General features: G+C 43.8%; 1 protein-coding gene across 1 annotated transcript in view; it reads right to left on the reverse strand.

Moving 5' to 3' along the window:
- Window positions 1–17,454, reverse strand: part of DCAF1 (DDB1 and CUL4 associated factor 1) — a 47,898-nt gene extending 30,444 nt beyond the window's left edge. Inside the window, exons 1-9 of the mRNA XM_066195304.1 lie at window positions 17,376–17,454; window positions 12,209–12,326; window positions 7,574–7,650; window positions 7,254–7,327; window positions 6,181–6,294; window positions 4,349–4,486; window positions 3,026–3,529; window positions 1,789–1,890; window positions 371–529 (exon numbers count right to left, since the gene is read on the reverse strand). Coding sequence (XP_066051401.1) covers window positions 371–529; window positions 1,789–1,890; window positions 3,026–3,529; window positions 4,349–4,486; window positions 6,181–6,294; window positions 7,254–7,327; window positions 7,574–7,650; window positions 12,209–12,318 — 1,278 coding nt within the window. The 5' untranslated portion in view covers window positions 12,319–12,326; window positions 17,376–17,454. The remainder of the gene's footprint in view (window positions 1–370; window positions 530–1,788; window positions 1,891–3,025; window positions 3,530–4,348; window positions 4,487–6,180; window positions 6,295–7,253; window positions 7,328–7,573; window positions 7,651–12,208; window positions 12,327–17,375) is intronic.
- Between the last annotated feature and the right edge of the window lie 2,735 nt (window positions 17,455–20,189).

The raw sequence follows: 20,189 nt of genomic DNA on the forward strand, positions 1-20,189 counted from the left end.
GAGCCCTTGAAACAGACAGGAAAAGAAAGAAAAATGAAAATGAAGGAGGCTCTGGTTGGGATTTTTTGAGATAAAGAGGGAAGAATAGAATGAAAAGGGTGATTAAAGTATTGGGACAATGTTGACAAGATCTTCAGTTAATTCCCTAGGAACTGAAATCTACACCCTTGAAACAAAACTCTGTTAATCATATGCACACCTTGAAACAATACACTATTATTCATATACCTCCTAATACCTCTGCATATATCAATCCTCCATGTCAATTTGCTTTTAAGCTTAGGAGATGTTTATTCACTGTTTGAACACAGGTAGAAACACTGAGAAAGGATGGGAATCACTGCAGTTACAGTACAGGAACAACCCTTACCCTCTCCATAGCATCTTGATTGTATGACAAGTAATACAAACACATGGACACTCCTGTTGCTGCCATGGAAGGACGAGGAATCTCCAGCAACTTTTGCACTCCGCCATGAGCAACAAACTCCGTAGCAAACTTGTTGTGCAGCAGCAATGATGCCAAATGCTAAAGAATCATAAAAGCAGATTAGACGAGGATTCTTCAAACTGTCATCAATACCATCCCCATCCCACAGAAAAACAGATTTGTTTTTCTGCCTTTTTTTAAGGCAGAAAAAGTCACTGCTCTGTGCTTTGTGCACCTCACTTCCTCCTCTCATTACATTTAATCCAGAATGTAGTATTTATCCCAATAACGAAACCAAAAGAGGCACTACCACCTTCTTTTTTTTTTACACACCTTGCAAAAGAAATGTAAGAAAAGCAGAGCAACTCAGAAATTATCCAAAAGGCCACCTTAAGGTCTTTCTATTGTCCTCAAATTAACTTTCTATTATCACTACTATTTAAATTTCCATTCATACTTTGATTATGACATATTGCTGACACAAGGAATTTTACAAAATGACCTGTAAAGGCAATTAAAGGGAAACTTGCAGCTGCACTGAAGTGTACTGCACACTGCTTTTCTGTATTACCTACACCTTAAGAGGAAACAGTAAAACTACCGTAAACCCCACTCTATTCCCAAGTGAAGCAACCTACAGCTACTGCAACACTGCTCCTTCAAAATAAATTCCCAGACAAATGACAAAGATACAGAAAGGAAGACTCTGGAGGATAAGAGGCAGAGAACTTATTGTGAAAGAGGGAAAGAATCAAGACAGAAACAAAAAAATCAAAAATCAAAATCAAAACAGAAAAGTTTAACTTGTGCTGATGCACTGCAGGTTTGGCTTGAATAAGGGTATTTTGTGTGGCTTTTTACCTTGGGGAGGTACCCTTAATGATTACTCACACAAAATTAGTATTTCAACCACTGAGCTCAGAGATGTCATGCTGGGGCTTCTGGGAGTAAGATGTTTATGCTCCTTACCCCTCACTAGTGTCCTTTGAGATGGCAGGCAGTGGAATAACTCAGGAATGCCATCTAAGGGCAGCAGGAACACAATCATGTGACAGAAAAAGGAACTTTTATCAACTTCAAACAGGTAGATGAAAAGTGAACTTAATGGCCTTTCCTGCACAATTAAGATCTTTTTATTCCCTCTTTCCATTCCTGTTTTTTTCATTTTAAGTGCTTGACACTTAAAAAACCAAAACTGCAATGCATTCAAGTTGAGTGGAAGCCAATTCCAATCACAGGGAATGCTGCAAGACACCAGCTTAAAGAATATAAGCATTTGCCTTTGACATATAGCAAGCATATAATCCATGTTTTGACAATGTTTATGGTATATATTGTGTATTATGAAAGTAATTTACCTTAAGGGCTTCAAAAGTGAGCAGCACATCATTGGTTCGCTTCAAATCAATGTAGTACATCATCAACTCCCTTGATCCCAGTTGCATAAAGATGGGTAGCAGCTGAGAAAAATAAAAAATGGGACACTAGCTGAATGCTTCACGAGAACTACAGGGTCTCTTTTGGTTTATACTCTCTCAAACCCCCAGTTTTCCCCTATTAGCAGATACCTGTTATGAGAGGTCAGAGGTAACCAGCTCCATCCATAGGAAGCAATAAAGGTTAACAGACCTCTTGTAATACATCTGCTGACTGCAGCAAGGTGCATGGCAGCTGCCACACGGAAATCTTAAGACTCTCCTCCAAGTGAGGCTATGGAAGTCCACACAGATACCACCCTGGAGAGAGGCTCCACCTTCCATCTGTGCAAAGACAACTACCCAACAACTGAACAGAAAAAACAGGAGAGCAGGGCAACAAACTAAACCCTTTGCATCATTCTCTGTAACACCTTTATGCCAGTAATCCCTATTTTTGTAGCCTATTATTGGTGGGATATGAAGCAATCCAGTCTGCACGTGGGGTGTTAGGGGGTAATGGTTTCCCTAGCTCTCGCAGAAACAAGGCACACACGTGCACACACATAACATCTATCACAAAGCAAAACTGTGTTGCTTTGCTCTGTTACAAATCAAGGTAAACCACAAAAAAAAAAATTAGAAATAATAATAATAATAAAAAAATAAAAACCCACCACACTTTGGTAAATCACAGCCACATTATTTTGTCCATTTAAGTAATATCAGTTTTCAAAAGCATCTGCGTAACAGCCCTGCCACTTCTCCTCAGAACTACTACAGAGGTTACACAAACCACACCATTTAGAATTTCAAGTTAATTATTTCCTCAGATTTTTACTTGCAGGAAACAGGAAAAATGCCTGCATTTCAATCAAAGCTTCATGGAAGTACCAAAGTTAGCAGGAACACAGGACAAAATCCCCAGAGCCATGCTTCAACTACCCGATCACACATCTGCTAGGTTCAGGTTTGAGTATTACCCACCAAGTAATATTCAAACTAATGACTTCATCAATCTAGAAGTCATCAACAACTCAGGAAAAGCTACCAATCTTAATCATGACAGGAAATATCAGAGAGTGATGTAACAGTTCTGTCAATTTCCCCCCACAATTCCACTCAGCTTTGTACAGAAAGTTAGAGCATAGAGTGCTTCCTCCCACCTTCATATGCTCACCTCTTGGTACTCCCCCAAGGGAGTCAGATACTGAAGAATCAGCCTCTGCTCTATGGCAGGAGTCAAGGGGTAAAGTGTGTAATTAGAGCCAATCACCCACAGGGACATTTCTGACCAGCTGCTGTTGGACAGTTCAACAAACATCCGCTCTGGTTCCGAGGTGGAGAAGCCCAGCTTCTGCTTGGCCTTCCGGAAGCCATCTCTTTCATGCTGTTTCCCTGATTTGCTTTTCCTCAATCCCCCATCATCTAGCTTTGCAGCAGAGTTTACCCTGCTACTGGTCTTATGACTTGAATCGAGGTGAAAGGAGATCTCCATATCCCCAGAAACTTCTTCTTGCTCTCCATCTACTGTCATCTCCCCGTAATCCATATCCACAGCCTCTTCATCAAGGGGCAGCAGAGGATCTGATGGCACTTTCCGAGGACTGGGGCGCTTGTTTTCCTGTTTTGTGGTCATTTCAGTGACCTGCAACTCTCGTAGCCGACGGAGCACCAGAGCCACCTGTTTCAGAAAAGCAGCACTCATGAGAACACGCTCCTTGCTCTGATCATGCAACTCACCTCAGGCATATTTTTTGTTATCATCATATAACCCCTTCACAGCATAAAGTGCTGAGTGTGCTGTGGTGTACATTTGCCCAGAGAAACAACTTCAAAGTGAGTGAGAGAACTCAAATCCATTTTGCTACTGCTACTTTCATCCTAAAATATCAGCACCGTGTCTTCTGTGTGAGAGGGAAGTGGCTGGGAGGCCATTAAGATCGGATGAGCTATACTGGTGCTAACAGAACCACATACCAGCTCGCATCCTTCCACCATCTCTGCCCAGTCTGAAATAAAGGCAACATTCCCTTTGGAAGCAGCAGCTTTGGTCAATTGCAGTTCCACAAAACCAAAGGTCATGCTTTTACTTTCAATGTTTAGAAGAGAAGCCATCAAAATTTCAGCATAGCTTTCTTCATGTTGACTTACCTCTCATTTTAAAACCTCTGTCTCATGGGCAAATCACAATGTGCAACAGTCACAGTAGAGCTTCTGAAAATTTTTCTTTAAGGAAAGTATGAATATGATCCTCATTAAAAAGTAAAGTATTTGACTTCTTAGGTTTCCATTGGCATTTTGAATACAAGTGATGTTAACAGAATAATCAGGCTGCATGCTCCAATTCAGTCAGGAAAGGATGGAAACCATGACTCCTACAGATAGTACTACAACCACTGTAAGACTCATATATTAACCCACAAAGGTGAGCTCCCCATAAATAAAAATTCTAAAGAGGTAACTGTACTCCACAAAGGGAAAGTGATTGAGAGATCATTACCAATTGCGAGTTCTCATCCCTGTAATTTGCAGCAATGTCCTGGTTTTCCATAGCTCCTCCCAACAGTCCCGTTGCGTATGTCCTCAGTGGCTGATCAGCCTCTCGTGCCCACTTAAAGAGATTTTCAACTATGCCCTCCTAGAGGGGAGAAAACAAGAAACCAGATCTAACAGTTACATTTCATCTTTAACTTCTCAGTCCCAGAGAAAGCACTGGCTGGGAAGAATTCTCTCTTATCTCTAGTAATGACCAGGCTGGTGAAGGAAGGAGAGGGAGGAAGGAGAGGGAGGCTAAAACTTTAGGCTGCATGAAGTTATGCCTAGGCATCAGATATTTGGATTTGCACACCTGCAAGAAGTGCCAAGTCAAGGTACTTCCTAGGAAGCAGCAAAACACTACAAGTATGAATTAGTCCAAACAAACAAGCCCAAAGTTCCAGTAAGTTTCACTAATAAAAGTCTCCAGCAATTTAGCAAATTTCAAAGAAGCTGTGTTGAACTTACATGAAATAAAATGAAATTTAGCTAAATTTGAAACAGACAATTAAAAAGACAATGGATTAGAATGAAAGATTAATTTGTTCCCTCTAAATTGCCACTGGATTTGGAAACATCAACAACAGTGCATCATTATCATGACAGAAATCTTGGACATAATTCAAATTATAGGTACAATACAATAAAAGATCAGTGAAAAGTAATGATGAAGAGACACATTTTAACAGGAACTCTCAGCTTACAGATTTTTAAAGTTGCCTGTTATATATTTAAAGACAATTGCATTATTACTTCAACGCTCTTATGTATTTAAAAAAAATCTAACTGGTGAGCTGTGAACCCCGTTGGTCGCTAGAGGGCCTCATTGGGACGAGAACAGCACCCTCTCTCCAAAGCCTCCTGTGTACAGGAGCTGTAAGTGCCGGAACAGAGCTCTAGATATGCTCAAATCGAAAGGAAAAAAGTCCCTAAGTGCGAAACTTAATTTAATTTCGGTTTACAGAGAGCTTTGGTCTCTGGAAATAGCTATATTCTCCTCAAATGGGGAACTATTATTTTGGTTTTAAATTGTTTTTTGATCAAGGCTTCCCAGCCTCAGCTTCTGGACAGATCACAAAGAGCTCAAATTAAATTAAATCTTTCACAAAGGGAGCTCATTATTCTTTTATCATGCTTTAGAATTTATATGCATATTTCCAGTAGTAGAGAAATTGATTTAGAACTTTTATATAAAGCACTACTTCACTTCCAAACTTCAGAAAAACATTAACTCTTACAGATGAGGAAACTGTGGCTTGAGTGAAATCCACTTTCTCCTCACTTTCCACTGTGTGCATTCCTTGAGAACAACTAATTTGTCAACATGCTGAAGTCTGATTCAGCTGTCCATCGCAGTTCCAGATAATCCCCACAAAGCTTGTGGATTTTAGACTGCTTAGTTAAAGTGTGATTTGCTTATCACTTAGCTCTAGGAAAGCTTTGGCTCTGCTAGAGCTGGGGATTGCTGGGCAAGTCCTCCATGTTCTGTACAGCCTGCTCCATTCACAGGCCTATAAAGTAACAACTCAAATTATAACAATTCCCAAAACATTACATTAAGTTCCAGCTCCTCTGTTTTAATCAGTCACATCGCACTTTAAAAAGCTATCAAATATCCAAGATTTGATTAACTGAACAAGCCAAGAGCAAAATCCCGAAACCATTAGTAAGATTGAACAGACTGGCTCTCAGACACAGCATTTCAATATGGCTTTTTACTGGTTTCTCCTTGGGGAAATCTTGCTGGGGTACAAAATAAAGCAAGCTTAAAACCCAAGCTTTATTACAGGTTGATACCTTTTCCTGAAAGACAACAGCTGTTTCCAGTCCCGGCATGATGTCCAGCAGAAGTCTGCAGGCAGCGGTGTTTAGTGGAGGTTCTCTGCTTGTCATCACATAAGCATTCACTAGCTGGAGAAGATCAGGAACAGCACTGGTTTGAAATTCAACTCTGAGCAAACCCAGAGAGCAATGAAAGCCTTACAGCTCCCACAGCAGCAAAACAATAAAGTAAGGAATGCCAGTCTAAGCCCTGGATCTCGACATGACCAGCCTTTAGCCTGCTCCCTCAGTGCCTTAGAAGTTGAAATTACTTCTCAGAGAAGCAGAAAGCCTCTGATCTACTGTTCACTGACTAAATAGCTATCTTGAACTGATTTGTAAAGACAAGGGCCTTGAAAAACTGTAACTAACAGCGCAAACATGAAAAGTTAACTAAAAAACTTAACATAAGAAATCGCACATTTTTAATTGCACCTGTATTTGCTTATCACTTGCAGTTTAAGACAGAGAGAGACATGCAAACAATCTGTCAGAATCCTTCCAGTGACGTATACTGATACAGGTGCTTGCAGGGATGCAAAGGTAACAAAATTCTAGCTATTAAGTCATGTTAGAAGTTAGCAATGCAAGTGGAAAGGCAGACTCTTGCCTCCTGATTCTCTGCCTGAGTCTTCTAGAGCTGACAGGCTCTTCTGCTCCTGCAGGCAGCCCAGCAGTTCCAAGCACTTAGAAACGAGGCACTGGAATTAGTGGGATTCATTTCAATTATAGAAAGAAATTATGTTTTTGGACTTGTATTAGAGAAGCTCCATTTTCTTTAAAGAGACTGATAAAGCTTGAAAACAATTAATTCAGTTGTTGCTACACACATTCCAATAGCTCATGAACTCCCCCTTTCTTTGAGTCACTGTAACAGTGGCTAATGAGTTGCTCTTAAGCCCGTCTTAAAAACCAGTATTATGGGAAAGAGAATTCCAACACCACTAAAACAAATACTAAACAAGTAGCAAGGTCAACCAGCACAGAGGAAATAAAAGCAATAAGGTGGTGTGAGGAATTGACAGAGAAAGTTCTCAAAGCAAACCTACCGCATTCATGAAATCATCATTCTTGAAGAGTATCCTCAGTAAGTGACCAAGCATGCACTCCGGGTCTGCCCGACCTGTGAACGAACAGGAAAACACCCATCTTTCCTACCTCAAGATACAACATCAATATTGAACTGCTACCCTCAAACCAACTGTGGGATGCACTAGTGTCAGCACTACAGAGCACAACCTCCCAGTGCAAAAGCAGTGTCAGACCTCAATCAGCAGTTCAGGCTAAAAACTGTTTACTTTTGAATATGAGCTACCAGGTAAGCACTGGGACACAGCTGGTGCTGCCAAAGCCACTCAGGACACCTTACCTGGGTGTCGGTCATCAAACGGGTCTGGGTCCCCTTTGCGGTACTCCTCAGTCTCCTTCTCAATCAGCTCAGACATCCTGCAGCAGGAACAACACAAAGTGAGCAGGATTCACGCTCCTGGGGCACAGCTCCTCACATTCACAGATCTGCCAGAGCACTCCAAACCAGCCCATCAGCTTTCAACCAGTGTTCAGTGCCACCAGAGGATTTCGGACTGTCCACAACAGGGGGGAGAGAAAACACTGGCCTCCACTATCTCCTCTCATTTTTACCTCCAAAACGCACAGAACCCATAGCAACACCCCAGAGATGCATAAACAAGATACTCTGGAGGGCCAACACCTTTTGTTTACTCCTGTTAAACTCCTTGTGGTGTTTGTCAACACACAGTGTAGAGAACTAGAGTAAATAAAGGGCTTGAGCAATACTTCTCACCACCACAGTGTCTTTCTTTTACAGCAGAGCAAGTCCTGAACAGGTGACTTAGTCCTCCTCCCTGTTCAGTCTGTGCAGGGGCAGCTGTTCAAACTGTCTGCACAGTTTTTTGTTATTTTGCACATTAAATTTCAATTCTCTTATAGAATTAAATACAAATAATTAATAAATATGAAATACTTTTATTAAGTGCTGTGTAACCTCTGTTCAGTTATCAACTTTTTACCATGCGTCAACTACCAGCAAGGATAAGACAAGGAGAAACTCAGGCAGCTCCCTGTTCACAGACCTTCAAAATACATAAAATACTCCTCTGTATCAGAAAAACAAAACTGAGCTGTTTTGGAGGTATGCCTTCCCCTAAACTGAGAAGTAGCCTCAGCAGACATAAGAAATCCTAGGCTCTAATTTGTTTAGAATGAGCAGTAAGAGAATTAATTACTATTTTTTATTTACACAAAATCAAGAAGAAGAAAATTATCTCATGGTCAAGCAATAAATATTTCCATAGTCATTCACTGTCCTTCTCCATGCAGTGTTACAGCAGAAATATATGCAAATTGAGGTGAAATAAAGAGCACTCAATTCAAGTGAAAAAGCATTAGGAAATTAACTCTCATTTCCTTGGTATAAAAGATGATTTCTTCCCGATCTATGTGCAGCACAGCATTTTAAAACAAGGTCTTAATACTTCAGAGTAGTTATCTAGGCAGAGTTTATCACAGGGGAGGGAAAACTGATGGAAGGCTGCAGTAATCCCTGGAAAAATATTTGTCTTTCACAGAGGATTTCTCTTACAGAATGCTGCTGACTTCTACTCCATTCCAGATACTTTCCAGAAAATATCCAGTGTTCCCAGGCATGACTAGAGGCAAAAATGTACTTAGTCCTGCCTCTGTGAGCTACACTGACTTGCCAGTGTGACAGAGAGTGACTCCTGCCAGATTCTAGGAACAGCAAATTGGCTCATTGGGAATGAGCAGAGAACTTTCTTGCTTGCTTTTGATCTGACAATTATCGTTCAACAAACTGTTGATCCTGTGGGGTTCCAATATTTGTTTTTATAAGCCTGATTGTGAAGGGATGCAAATTGTGTCCCTTGTTAATAATAGGTGGCACAGCTTGAGCTCTCAAGAAATTCTGGCAAAAGCAAGTTACTTGAATACTCCACTGCCAACTCCTCATTTTTTTCCTTGAGAACTAATAGCTTGAGGGATGTCTGCTGACAGAAAACTCAGACAAATGGGGAGCTGGGAAGCAGCACTCTCGCCTTGTCAGGTCTTTTGAGGTGATAATTAGCATTTTGGTGATGTGCCAGAAAGGACAGACAAGCAGCATGGGAAGTGAGCACAACACTCTGGCCAGTGCATCCTGTCTGGGTAGACAGCCAAACAGCAAGCCAGCTCCTAGTGCTTTCAGGGACAACAACATTATCACAGGCTCAATGAAAGACAAACATGAATCACGGAGGTTTTTGAGACAGTTATTGACAATTGTTTTGACCAAAATAAAAATAAGTAAATTTTTAAAAAGCATTGCCTCCTTGAAATTGATTTTAAAAAATCAAGCTTGATTACAATACTCTTCTTTTAATTAACACATACAAAGGTGTTTTGTGACTTGACTTAGATAAATGTATCAAGATCAACAGCTTTGTCAATTCTCAATAGAAGCAACTGAGTGTCAAATAACTACCAAAGTTCATTCCCACCTTCTAACATAGGCACCTGGCACACAAAACACAACTGTAACAAAACACAATTACAAAATCACAGAACTTTTATTCTGGTTGCAAGATTTCCTTCATTCACTTGGCATCATACTGGTTCTGCAGCCACTTCCAAGTCTGCAGACAAGATGTAGGATTTACATGGAGCCATTTACCTCTAACTAATTTTTTTTCTCTCTACAACAGTCTTTGGAAAGTTAGTCAGATCCTCATTTTCACTTGCCACAAACTGAGCTCACCTTGGGAGTGGGGAAGGAACTTACAAGGGGATACAGAAAAGTATGCCAACTCTGGAAGGCCTCCAGTGCTCTAGATGACACAACAAAGCCATCCTAATCCTGCTTTGTGTCATCACCTGGCATTGATGACCAACTTGAGCCTTTACAGCAGATTGCAACAGCGTAAGGTGCTCTAGGATCTCACACCACAATATGGTTGGTCTGTGGAGATGAAGTTACAACATTAAACTGCTGATTTATTCCCTTGATGAAAGAGGTTCCTGGGATGTAATAAATTACCTGAGTCCCAGGATTTGCCTGATCGGTTGAACATGACTTGCATCCAGCCTATGAAGTAACACTATTGGATCATTTCAATTTACAGTATTTTTGAAAACTATGCCTATTAAGTATCCGTTGTTTGCTGACAGGCCTTCCAAGCAATTTCTTCAGTTCATGCCTTCTAACACTCAAGAGTTTGTAAATCCAGAAAACCAGCTTTCTGGAAGTGACAACTCAGCTGTGGTCTGTAACTGGTGCTCTTACTGTTGCTGTCCTTGTCCTGTTACTGCACTCTCACCTGTGCTGCCTCAGCATCACATTCAACAGACCCCCACCCACACAGGGAAGTCTTCCTCCATTTAGCTCACAAGGAGGAAGAAAATAGAGAAATATGACTCACCAACAAGTATGACCACAGCTCTCTCTGCCCCAAGACCAAACCAACATGCAAGGGCATTGCTCTGCCTCAGGACATTGGCCAGTGCAAGCTCCAGCTGGTGAGGATTCCCCAGGAGCATCTCTACCTGCAAACTCTAAATATCTAAATAGCTAAAACTCTCTCCTACAAGCAGAAACATGGCTCTTATTGGTAACTGAAGCACTGTAAATCTAATTTCTGATTTTAACTTCTGGCCAAAGCCAGTAGATCCCCTTGCTACCTTAAATAAATCTGTAATATCTCCACTAAAGCAAAAATTCCCAAGCCTTCACCATTCATAACCACTCTGCCTGCTGCACAGAAACCTTGAGAATCAACAGAGTTATCAGACTCGTCTGAGCATAAATAATGTAAGGAGCTCCAGGAGCTGAGTGGGAGCAAGAAGTGACAGACTGCTATAAGCACAAAAAAATACATGTTTTGTTCAAATGTCTTTAAATTTCTTAGAATTCAGTAAATTTCTGGTTATGCCTACAAGTAAATGCCTTGAAATAGCACGTTTCCTTCAGACAATACACAAAGATATACCAAAACCTGTCTCATGATTTTCAAGAGATCCACTGATCTTCAAGTGTTTAGGGCTGGCTTTCTGTTGCTCATCTCCCTTTCCTGTGTTGCTATTTTTACAATGCAGTAAGAACAGCAAAAAAGTTGTGCCCAGTAGGCGAGGCACAGCACAGACCTGAGCAAAGAAGCTCCACCAGATTCCTGTTCCTTCCACCCAGTGCCAGCTCCAGCTCTGTGCACTGACTTGTCCGACCCAACAAGGCAGAGGAGACACCTGGGTTGCTCCTGAACTGCAGAGCAGTCCTGCACACACGAGGCAGGCCATGGATCTGCCAGGAGAGCTGCAAATCTCCCCTTAAAGCAAGAGGAATGTCAAGTCTACCCAAATGAAGCCTGGCTTGGGAAACCACAAATGCAACTGATCATTCCAATCTTTCTTTTGTACTAGATACTGTCTTATAATTAATGGTGTTACCTAGACCACCACAAATAATTTGCTGGTCCAGGGAATATTTTTCTCACAATAAAGTGCCACTCGATCATCACACAGCTCAATAAACAATCAGGTTTTAAAATTTTACTTTAAACTTCACTTGAAAAGATATTAGTGAATATCTTCTCAATATAGCTCCTCCTACTCATCCTACTCTCACCCTTTCATTTAATCTGATCGATGTCACTGCAATCTCAAACCCCTCACACCCTGCTTCCCATCTCGGTGAATGTTTTAAGAGCTTCAAGTGAAGATACCAAAGTTATTTCAAGCATTTAATGATGCTCCTCACTTCTACTATTTCAGAAAATTAAATGAATGTTTTAGAGACAGTCTGTGTAAGACATCTTTGTAATATAAATTTCTTACTAATAATTTTTATTTAAATACCACACTAACAGTTCATCTTCCAGACCAAGAAAATGAATTACAGGTTATCACGTATGTGAACATCTTAAGAAAAAACATGGTAAAAGCTGCTGTCTTGTAACTTCAGATACTCAGCTCTAGATATTTGCTCAATAGATCTTACCTGGTGAGAATAGGGACCATGTCTTGCCCACTGCCATGTTCTTTCTCCCATTGCTCAAGCAAAGTAGTGAGCTCAGCCTTGGAGTCCACATGCCCAGATCCTGAAGTCATGGCTTAGCCTAAGGCAGAGGTAACAACCAGAAAAAAAAAAAAAGGCATAAGAATGAGCTAGAAATCCCACTCTTTTACTGTATTCATTGAAACAATCCAAATCGAATATTGCAAGTCATTTGAAAGAGGCAAATAGTCAGCAAAAAGGAGCGAGAAGATAAAGTGACAGAAGAGTGCTTTCAAAGGTGAAAGTTTCTTTCTGGTCCTTTGCCTGCAGTCTAAAGAACACGTGCACCTCTGAACACAAGTCCTGACTGGTGCTCCCCAGCCCTGACCAGGCTGGTTGGAATGCACAGCTCACCACAGCTGTGTTCACTGCTGAGCCTTTTCAAAGCTCTGCCTCAACCCCAGGAGCAGACCTGAGTTACCCTTTAGGGTGATTTACTCAAGAACCAACCCAGCCAGGGCAGCAAGACTGTGCTCAGTGTCACTATCCCAGTTTAATGCCCTGCAGCCAGCAGTGCAAGTGCCAACAAACTCCTCAGGTCCACAGTGCTGAGGAGCAGAGGCAGCCCCCGAGCACTGCGGGCAGAGGGAGCAGCCCCAGGACAGCCATGGTGGGAAAGAGCCAGGCACCACTTGTTCAGAGCTTCCCAGAACAGCCAGTGGCTCCAGGAGGAAGCACCGGAGCAATTACTTCAGATTTATCAGCCTTTACTTGCATGACAGCAGCTGACAGAAGATTTATCTTCCCATCCTCAAAAGTGAGAAACTCCTACAGCACTGAGTGACTTGTTGAAGTACCATTTAAAGAAGGGAACTATCACAGTAGGTTCTGTTTAAGCCTTTAAATTTCCAGGTGTCAGCTTTTGTCGATCTGATAAAAACCTAGTGGAAATATTAACAGCCTAAACTAGAACAAAATCTGTCTCAAGATACTGCTGTGTTCCTAGTTTCCAACCTGACAGACTGTGATTGCTGTGAAGAGTTGTAACTTCTGGAGGAAGGAATACCCAAACTTCATTTATAATCTGACTTTGTATTTGTATGGGGAGAGTACACAAAGCAAAACAGATTTCTTCACATCGAAAAGCACACAAAGATTTTCAGCATTTCATTAGCCATAACATAGCCAATATCCATCTGTCATGAGATTAAATACCCATCTGTCATAACTGACCCAGAGAAAGTTTTCAAACCAGTGTTAAATGCATAAGTATTTAAGACAGTGACATACACACCAACTCCTGAAATACACGTTCAGGAGTCAGTCAAATGACAGACACTAAAGGCAGGCATAGCATAGATTACATACACATTTATAGCCCAAGTTGTCTCTGAAAAACATCACCATCCTTTAACTGTGCTGGACACCTCCAATTGGTTTAAAACTTTCCCTCACTCAGGGAACGGAAGAAGAATCTTACAGTTCTACCTCTTGTCTCATAGGTGCTTCTGAATCTAATGTACTGTGACTGGTTGATTAAATGGGAAACAGGAAGTTAAGAACACTGGCTGAAGATTAAACTGACAGAAACTGCACAAAAGTCATTACCTAAAGACTACAAAAAGATAGAGCTGTGACTACAAGAACACCATTTTGATAAGTACTATATGAAGTGGGCATATGAAAACAAAAAAAAAATTACCTAAGCATGAAGAAAGGTGGTGCTTCCTAAACCTCATGTAATTATGATTTTATCTAGGGCATTCATTATTCCCTCGTTCATTTCAGAACTACATCAGGAAATTCAATGCAAATGCATGAATTGCTTAGGAAGAAACACTACCTAGATGCAGGCAAAAACATAATGAGATTGTACACACACCCCCCCCCCCCAAAACACCTTTGAAAATAACAACTACTCTAAGCTCATAAAGCTCCATTTCCTTTTTCATTAACTGAACACCACTTGCTAGCAGCACTTCAGAGCTTTTAAATATCGCAGAAAAACATTCAGACAAACCCACTCTGGGCCTCAGAGGACAAGTGCAGTAACAGAATCCACATTCAACCATTTCAGACATCCCCACCTTCATTCTGTACTCAAGGGATATAGAAAAAAGGTCCCTGTGACCTCAGAGCTTGTACAGGGCCTGTGCAGGCTCTCCTGCAATCTGGAGAACAATTTACTTCCTCTAACAACCCCTAACTGTTCCTGCTGGGAAATAGCAAAGGTCCAGCAATACCTGCAACAGGTGAACAAAGTCACAGTCCTCCTGGAAGACCACGGGACCTGCTCACACTGCCCTCTGAGACACTTCGTGCCATGCCAAAATCAAGTGAAAAATCCCAGCTATCCCTAAAACCCAGAGCATTGCCTCAATAAGGCACATTATTGGTCTAAATAACCGGTGCTGACAGAGAGCTGTTTTCCTGAAATGAAGTTATAACATAAAAATGCAACCTCTTCTACTGGGACACAGCAGTGACAGTCAGTGTCTCACCAAGGCTTCTCCTCTCTTCCACAGGCTTATCTCTCCCAATCTATCCAAACAAATACAATTATTTTAGATGGCACCACAGAAAAAACCTATTGTGCTCACTTTTTTCAAGAATTCCATCTTAAATCAAAGCAAAGAGCTCTGCAGAGAAGACAAGAACGTAAATGACATGAACTAACCTGTAACTGTCAGCAACACACCTGGGCTGATGGAGAGGAAACCCGGGAGAACAGCTCTCTGACTTGCACTATACCCCTTGAACAAGTTGCTGTAAAAAACCTCATCTTAAATTGCTCTCCAAGAACCAGCAGAACTGATCAGATTTAAAATTGGGGGCAGGGGGGAGGCAGGGGATGTAATTTTTTTCACTTAGTAAGTTTTGAAAATCACAGCCTACTACAAATTTCAGTTTCAGCATCCAATAAGCTAAGGAATGGGATTTTTTTTTTCCCCAACAGCACTACTGCCAAAATATACTTAGAATCGATATTAACAAAACATAAAGCACTTACTCAAAGGGTTTGACTTTGAAAGACAAATATTTGCAGTCTTCACTCCCACAGTGGCCAGTGCCACTGAAAGCCCACATATCCCTGTTGCAGCACACCTGGCACTGCTTTAATCCTAAACACTACCTGGGACTTCTGTCACAGCAAAGGCTTCATGGGCACTGCACCCCTCTGAGCTTAGATGTAAGAATTTGACATAAAAAGGAAACCCAAAGAGTATTGACACACAGATTCCTCAAGTTACTCACATGTTTTTGAAACCTCAGACACTTCAGTGCTTGAGTCACCTTAGTGAGACACCTCTGAACAGCCAGGAAATAAAATCCCAGCGACCTCTAACCACAAACCCTGATTCAGTGCCTGGAACAGCTGGAGCAATTCAGCGCCACCCTCCTGTCCACTGGAGCCTCACACTAACCACAACACCACCACAGCTCATCCCCTTATTGTGGCTGTGCTCAGGGAAATGATTGGGAGGTTCTGAACACACTGACTTCCCACAGAAAAACATTTGAAAGCATGAAACCTCCTAGTGAATATAAATATACCTGTAAAATCTGAAAACCAACCGTTTGGTTGTCTGGGAAATGAACACAAAAGGCCTAACTTAGCAATTTAAATAATAAAACTAAATAATATACTTCAAGCAAAAAAAAAATCTCCTGAAAACCACAATTTTAATCAACTTTGTGGAAAGACTGCACATTTAAATTAATGTGCACATTAAATGAACAAAAATTACATGAAGATTTGTAATTTCACACGCACAGGGGCAACTCAAATTCTAGTAACCGCACTTTGGACCAGCTTAAATAGTCCAGTTTTACCTTGCTCCCAAACAAAATTCTAAGCCTGGCTGAAGACACAATGTAGAGGAGAAGACTAATGTAATAATGTAACACTAATAAGTTGCAATCTAGTTAATTGCCCAGCAAAGCTCAGCAATACATCTGCAGGTTCTTTCATACTGATGTTTTAACAGAAAAACAAGAAAAAATAAAAATTCTCCCTCTCATCACAAATATCCCTTAGAGAGGCGAGGCACCTGACAGCTCTCCATCTAAAACTGTTGAGCTCGAAATAACCACGTGGAAGTCAAAGTATCACCAACTGTCAACACTGAAGTTCACTTGTGGAAATAATGTACCACCAAGTAAGAAAAGTCTCACAATCTCTCGAGCACAAAAACATGGTTTGCTGCCCTACGCTGAGGGAAGTCTTTGTTTATTCAACTTCCCTGTTTAACAGAGATACAAATTGACTGTTATACGGAAGGTATCCCGAATGTTACTTTTAAGTATTTATTTTAAAACTGTTGTTGTTTGTTGATGGTCTTTTGGGTTAGTTTTTTTTTGTTTTAGTTTTTTTGGGTTGTTTGCTTTTTGGGTTTTTGTTTGTTTGTTTTTGTGTGGTTTTTTTTTTTAATTAAGGCATTTTAAGGACAGGGAAAACCACAAGGTTATTCCGTTTCCTGAAATTTCTCCTTTTACAAAACAAACTTAGAATTACGTTCTGATCTGGTAGGACAAGCCCCAAAAACAGGAACAAATTTCTGTTGGGGACAAAATAAGAGGAAGAAAGAAAAAAAAAACCAAACCCAAAACAGAGAAATAAAAAAAAAAAAAAGCCCTGCTCTGTTTCAACATCAATTCCTGTTGCGCGGCTGAAGGGGAAACACGCGGCAGCACCTGGCGGGGCGGCCGGTGACAGCTCCCGCGGGGTGCCGCACCGCCCGGCTCGGCGGGACGCACGGCCCCAGCGTTTACAGGTCGGCAGAGAGCAGAGCGGGGGGAGCGAGAAGCCGGAGAGGCTCCCGCCCGAGCGGGCCCGGCGCAGGAGGAAGCGCCAGGCGCGGGGGGCGGGCCGGGCGCGGGGGCCCGGGGCGGGCGGGGCGGAGCAGGCCCGGCCCCGCCGGGGGGGACGGCACGGGCCGGGGGGGACAGCCCGGGCCCCCCGCCCCGAGGGCGCCCCCTAGCGCGGGGGCGGACCCGCAGCCGACCCCGCGCCCCTGAGGCGCCCCCCCACACCCGCGCCGCTGCCCCCCCCCCTCACCCCGCGCCGCTGCCCCTGCCCGGGGCGGAGGCCGCGGCCGCCAACCAACGCGGCCCGGCAAGGCTCCGGGCAAGCGGCGGCGGCGCGTCCCGCCCGCCCCGACCCCCGTACCTGCGCGCTGCCCCGCGGTGCCGCCGCCGCCCCCGGCCCCTGCTGTCGGCCCCGCGCACCCCGCGGCGGCCGCGATCGTTATGGAGGGCGCACACTTTTTTGCGTCACCGTGCTGCGTCACGGCGCGCGCGTCACGGCCGTGAGGGAGCCGGGCGGGGGCCGCGCTCTCGGCCGGCCTGCCGGGAAAGGGAGTTCGCGGGGGGCGCATGCGCTCTCCGGGAGATGCCGCCGCGGGGTCTGCTGGGAGCTGTAGTTGCCGATGCGCGCCGCCATTGCCCAGCGCGGCGGCTCCGAGCGGAGGAGTCGGTGCTCTGCCTGGCGTTCTTCGGGGAGAGGGGCGAGGTTGTTGGCTCCGCGGCACGGCATGACACGGAGCAGTCGCCGAGCAGCAGCTGTCGACCCCGATACCCGCGTGTCCGCCCCGATAGCGGCGTGTTGCTGGGCACGCCGCCATCTCCCCGCCAGCCCCACGGCAGGACCATCAGCAGCTGCGGCTGCTCTTCCTTTCTCAAGGCTGAATGTTGTTCACCTGTTAGGTCACCTCCAGCTGGACAGCGAAGTGTTTCAGAGGGAGGGCAGCTCGCAGGAGAGCTCGTTTGCCCATGCTCCGGAGTGAATCCTATCTCCAACACAGGAAGGAACATCGTCCTGCTTCTTCACACTTAAACGAGGGCTGATCTTGGCCGATGTAGCTAAACCCCACAGCGGCACTGAACACCCGCCTCCACCTCTGCTCTGGACCATAACAAAGGAGGAAGAGGAGACTCGGGCTCTCCTGAGTGTCTCAGGGAAATTCCTCTTCCGACATTCCCACCCAACCTACAGCTGCTCATTACACTCCCCGGTCCTTCCCTCTGTCACTCCAGGAGAAGTTATGCACCTGCCTGCGATGAGAGAGAGTCTGTGTGCAAAGAAACCCTTCATTCAGCGCTGGATAGCCCCATCCCCGTGTGCCTTCCACGTGCAAAGCCGTCTGTTCCTCTGGGATTGTTTTTCTTTGTTGGTTCCGCAGTGGGACTACGCCTGGTCTTGTGTGCTTTTTACAGTGGTAACGAGCTGTTATTCTGCACGGTCCCTTGCTCTGCTGTATCAAGTTAGCCATGGAGGAGATCCACGTGCTCTCGGTGAAGTTTTACCATTTCTGAGGGGAAGGAAGATCTGGAAAAGCACACTCTTCACCCAGGCGCTCATGGCTGGTTGGAGTATCAAAAGTATCAGACCTGCCTGCAGTGTTATTATCCAGGGAAGATCATCACATCCACAGCTGCATCTTCTTCTCTCCCTGCAAGGCACCTGGGAACCTCGAGGCAACCATGGGGCTGCTCAGGAGGAGCTGCAGAGCTCAGCATTCTCACCCCTCATCCCCACGTTCAAAGGGCTGAGAGCAAAATCAGGGTTTCCAGTTCTTGCCACATCTGTGGTGCACTGGAGAAAGGGTCTCTTCTCAGAGAAAGTGGGGTTCAGTTCCCAGCTTACCTGAGCAGGTGAGGAGATTCAGAGCCTGCTGCTCATTGCCAGAGCTTGGCACGTTGCTGGCACAGGGCACAGCTTGCAGCCACCCCCTGGCTCTGCTACAGCCTCCTCTACAAACTGCCTGAAATGCTCAGGCCTCCAGCTCCTGCATTTCCACACCTCAGAAATATTTGGGAAGGATTCAGTCCAACATTCTTGTTTCCCACAGGGCAGGTGGGAGTCCTACTGGCTCACCTATCAGGAACAAGACAGCATGAAAGCAATGAAATCCCAGTTTATGCTGCTGTGCTCTAGTAATTGCCCAGGTACTGGCAGAAGCTTTTCTTGTAGAAGAATAAATATGAATAAAATATGAGTAAATAAGGGCAAAGAGTGTCCTCCCTCTCAAGGAAAAGCTTCATAAGCACCATTCCTATCTAAGATGCCCCACAATGTCCACATTAATCCATTTTCTTGCACTGCAGCTGTATAAATCCTATATAAATCCCGGTGTACAACACCCGGGCAGTGTTTGCACAGGTAGAGATTCTGCTACCACACTTAGATGTGACTGTCAGTCTTGCTGAACTCCAGAATAATGAGTGCAACAGTGGGAATCCTGCAGCACTGCATGTAGTGAGTAAGCCCCCACCCTCACAACAACACTTCACCTTAATGATGCAATTGAAGGAAAACAAAATCCACAGCTGGCACCTCTTGCCTTGTGGGATGTTGTAGCTGAGAGAGGGGCCTGTGGTGTGCAAGGAAGGGAAGGTTCACCTCCATGGGCTCCCCTGCCAGAAGAACAACATATTCCACAGGATGGTCAACTGATTGTAACAATGACTTATGGCTGAATCACACTTTGAGGTTCCTTGAACAAAGTAACCACTTCTTGCCATTGCTGTCACATCCCAGATCACCTCACAATGCTGTGGTTTATCAGGAGAGGATAAATCCATTACATGGGGCCCTAGTAAACTTCTAGACCTAAGGACAATTAGCTGGGGGATCAGAGGAGGAACAGCACTGTAGGAGGAGCCAGGAAGACACAAATTGTGCTTCCAAAGGATGCCTCAAGTACAGCTAGGGGTGGAAAAGTGTCTGGGATGCTTCATCTCTCACAGCTGCTGGCAAAGGCAGAGAGACCCAGCCCCAGGCTCCAGGTAGCAGCTTTACCTTCTGCCTGAACAGACCTTTGCTCTGAGAATGAGAAAAAGGTCATTATCAAAAAGCTCACAACATTCAGAGATGCCACACCACAGCTGCTCTACGAGGAAAGGACAGGTTCTTTAGGCTTTTAGGAGCATTAATTGCTCATCTTGACCTCCAACACAGATCTACAGTGGTAAAGTTTGTTGA

Source organism: Chamaea fasciata, unplaced genomic scaffold, assembly GCF_029207755.1.
Source record: "Chamaea fasciata isolate MVZ Bird 193981 ecotype frontalis unplaced genomic scaffold, bChaFas1.0.hap1 SCAF_13, whole genome shotgun sequence".
Taxonomy (NCBI): Eukaryota; Metazoa; Chordata; class Aves; order Passeriformes; family Sylviidae; genus Chamaea; species Chamaea fasciata.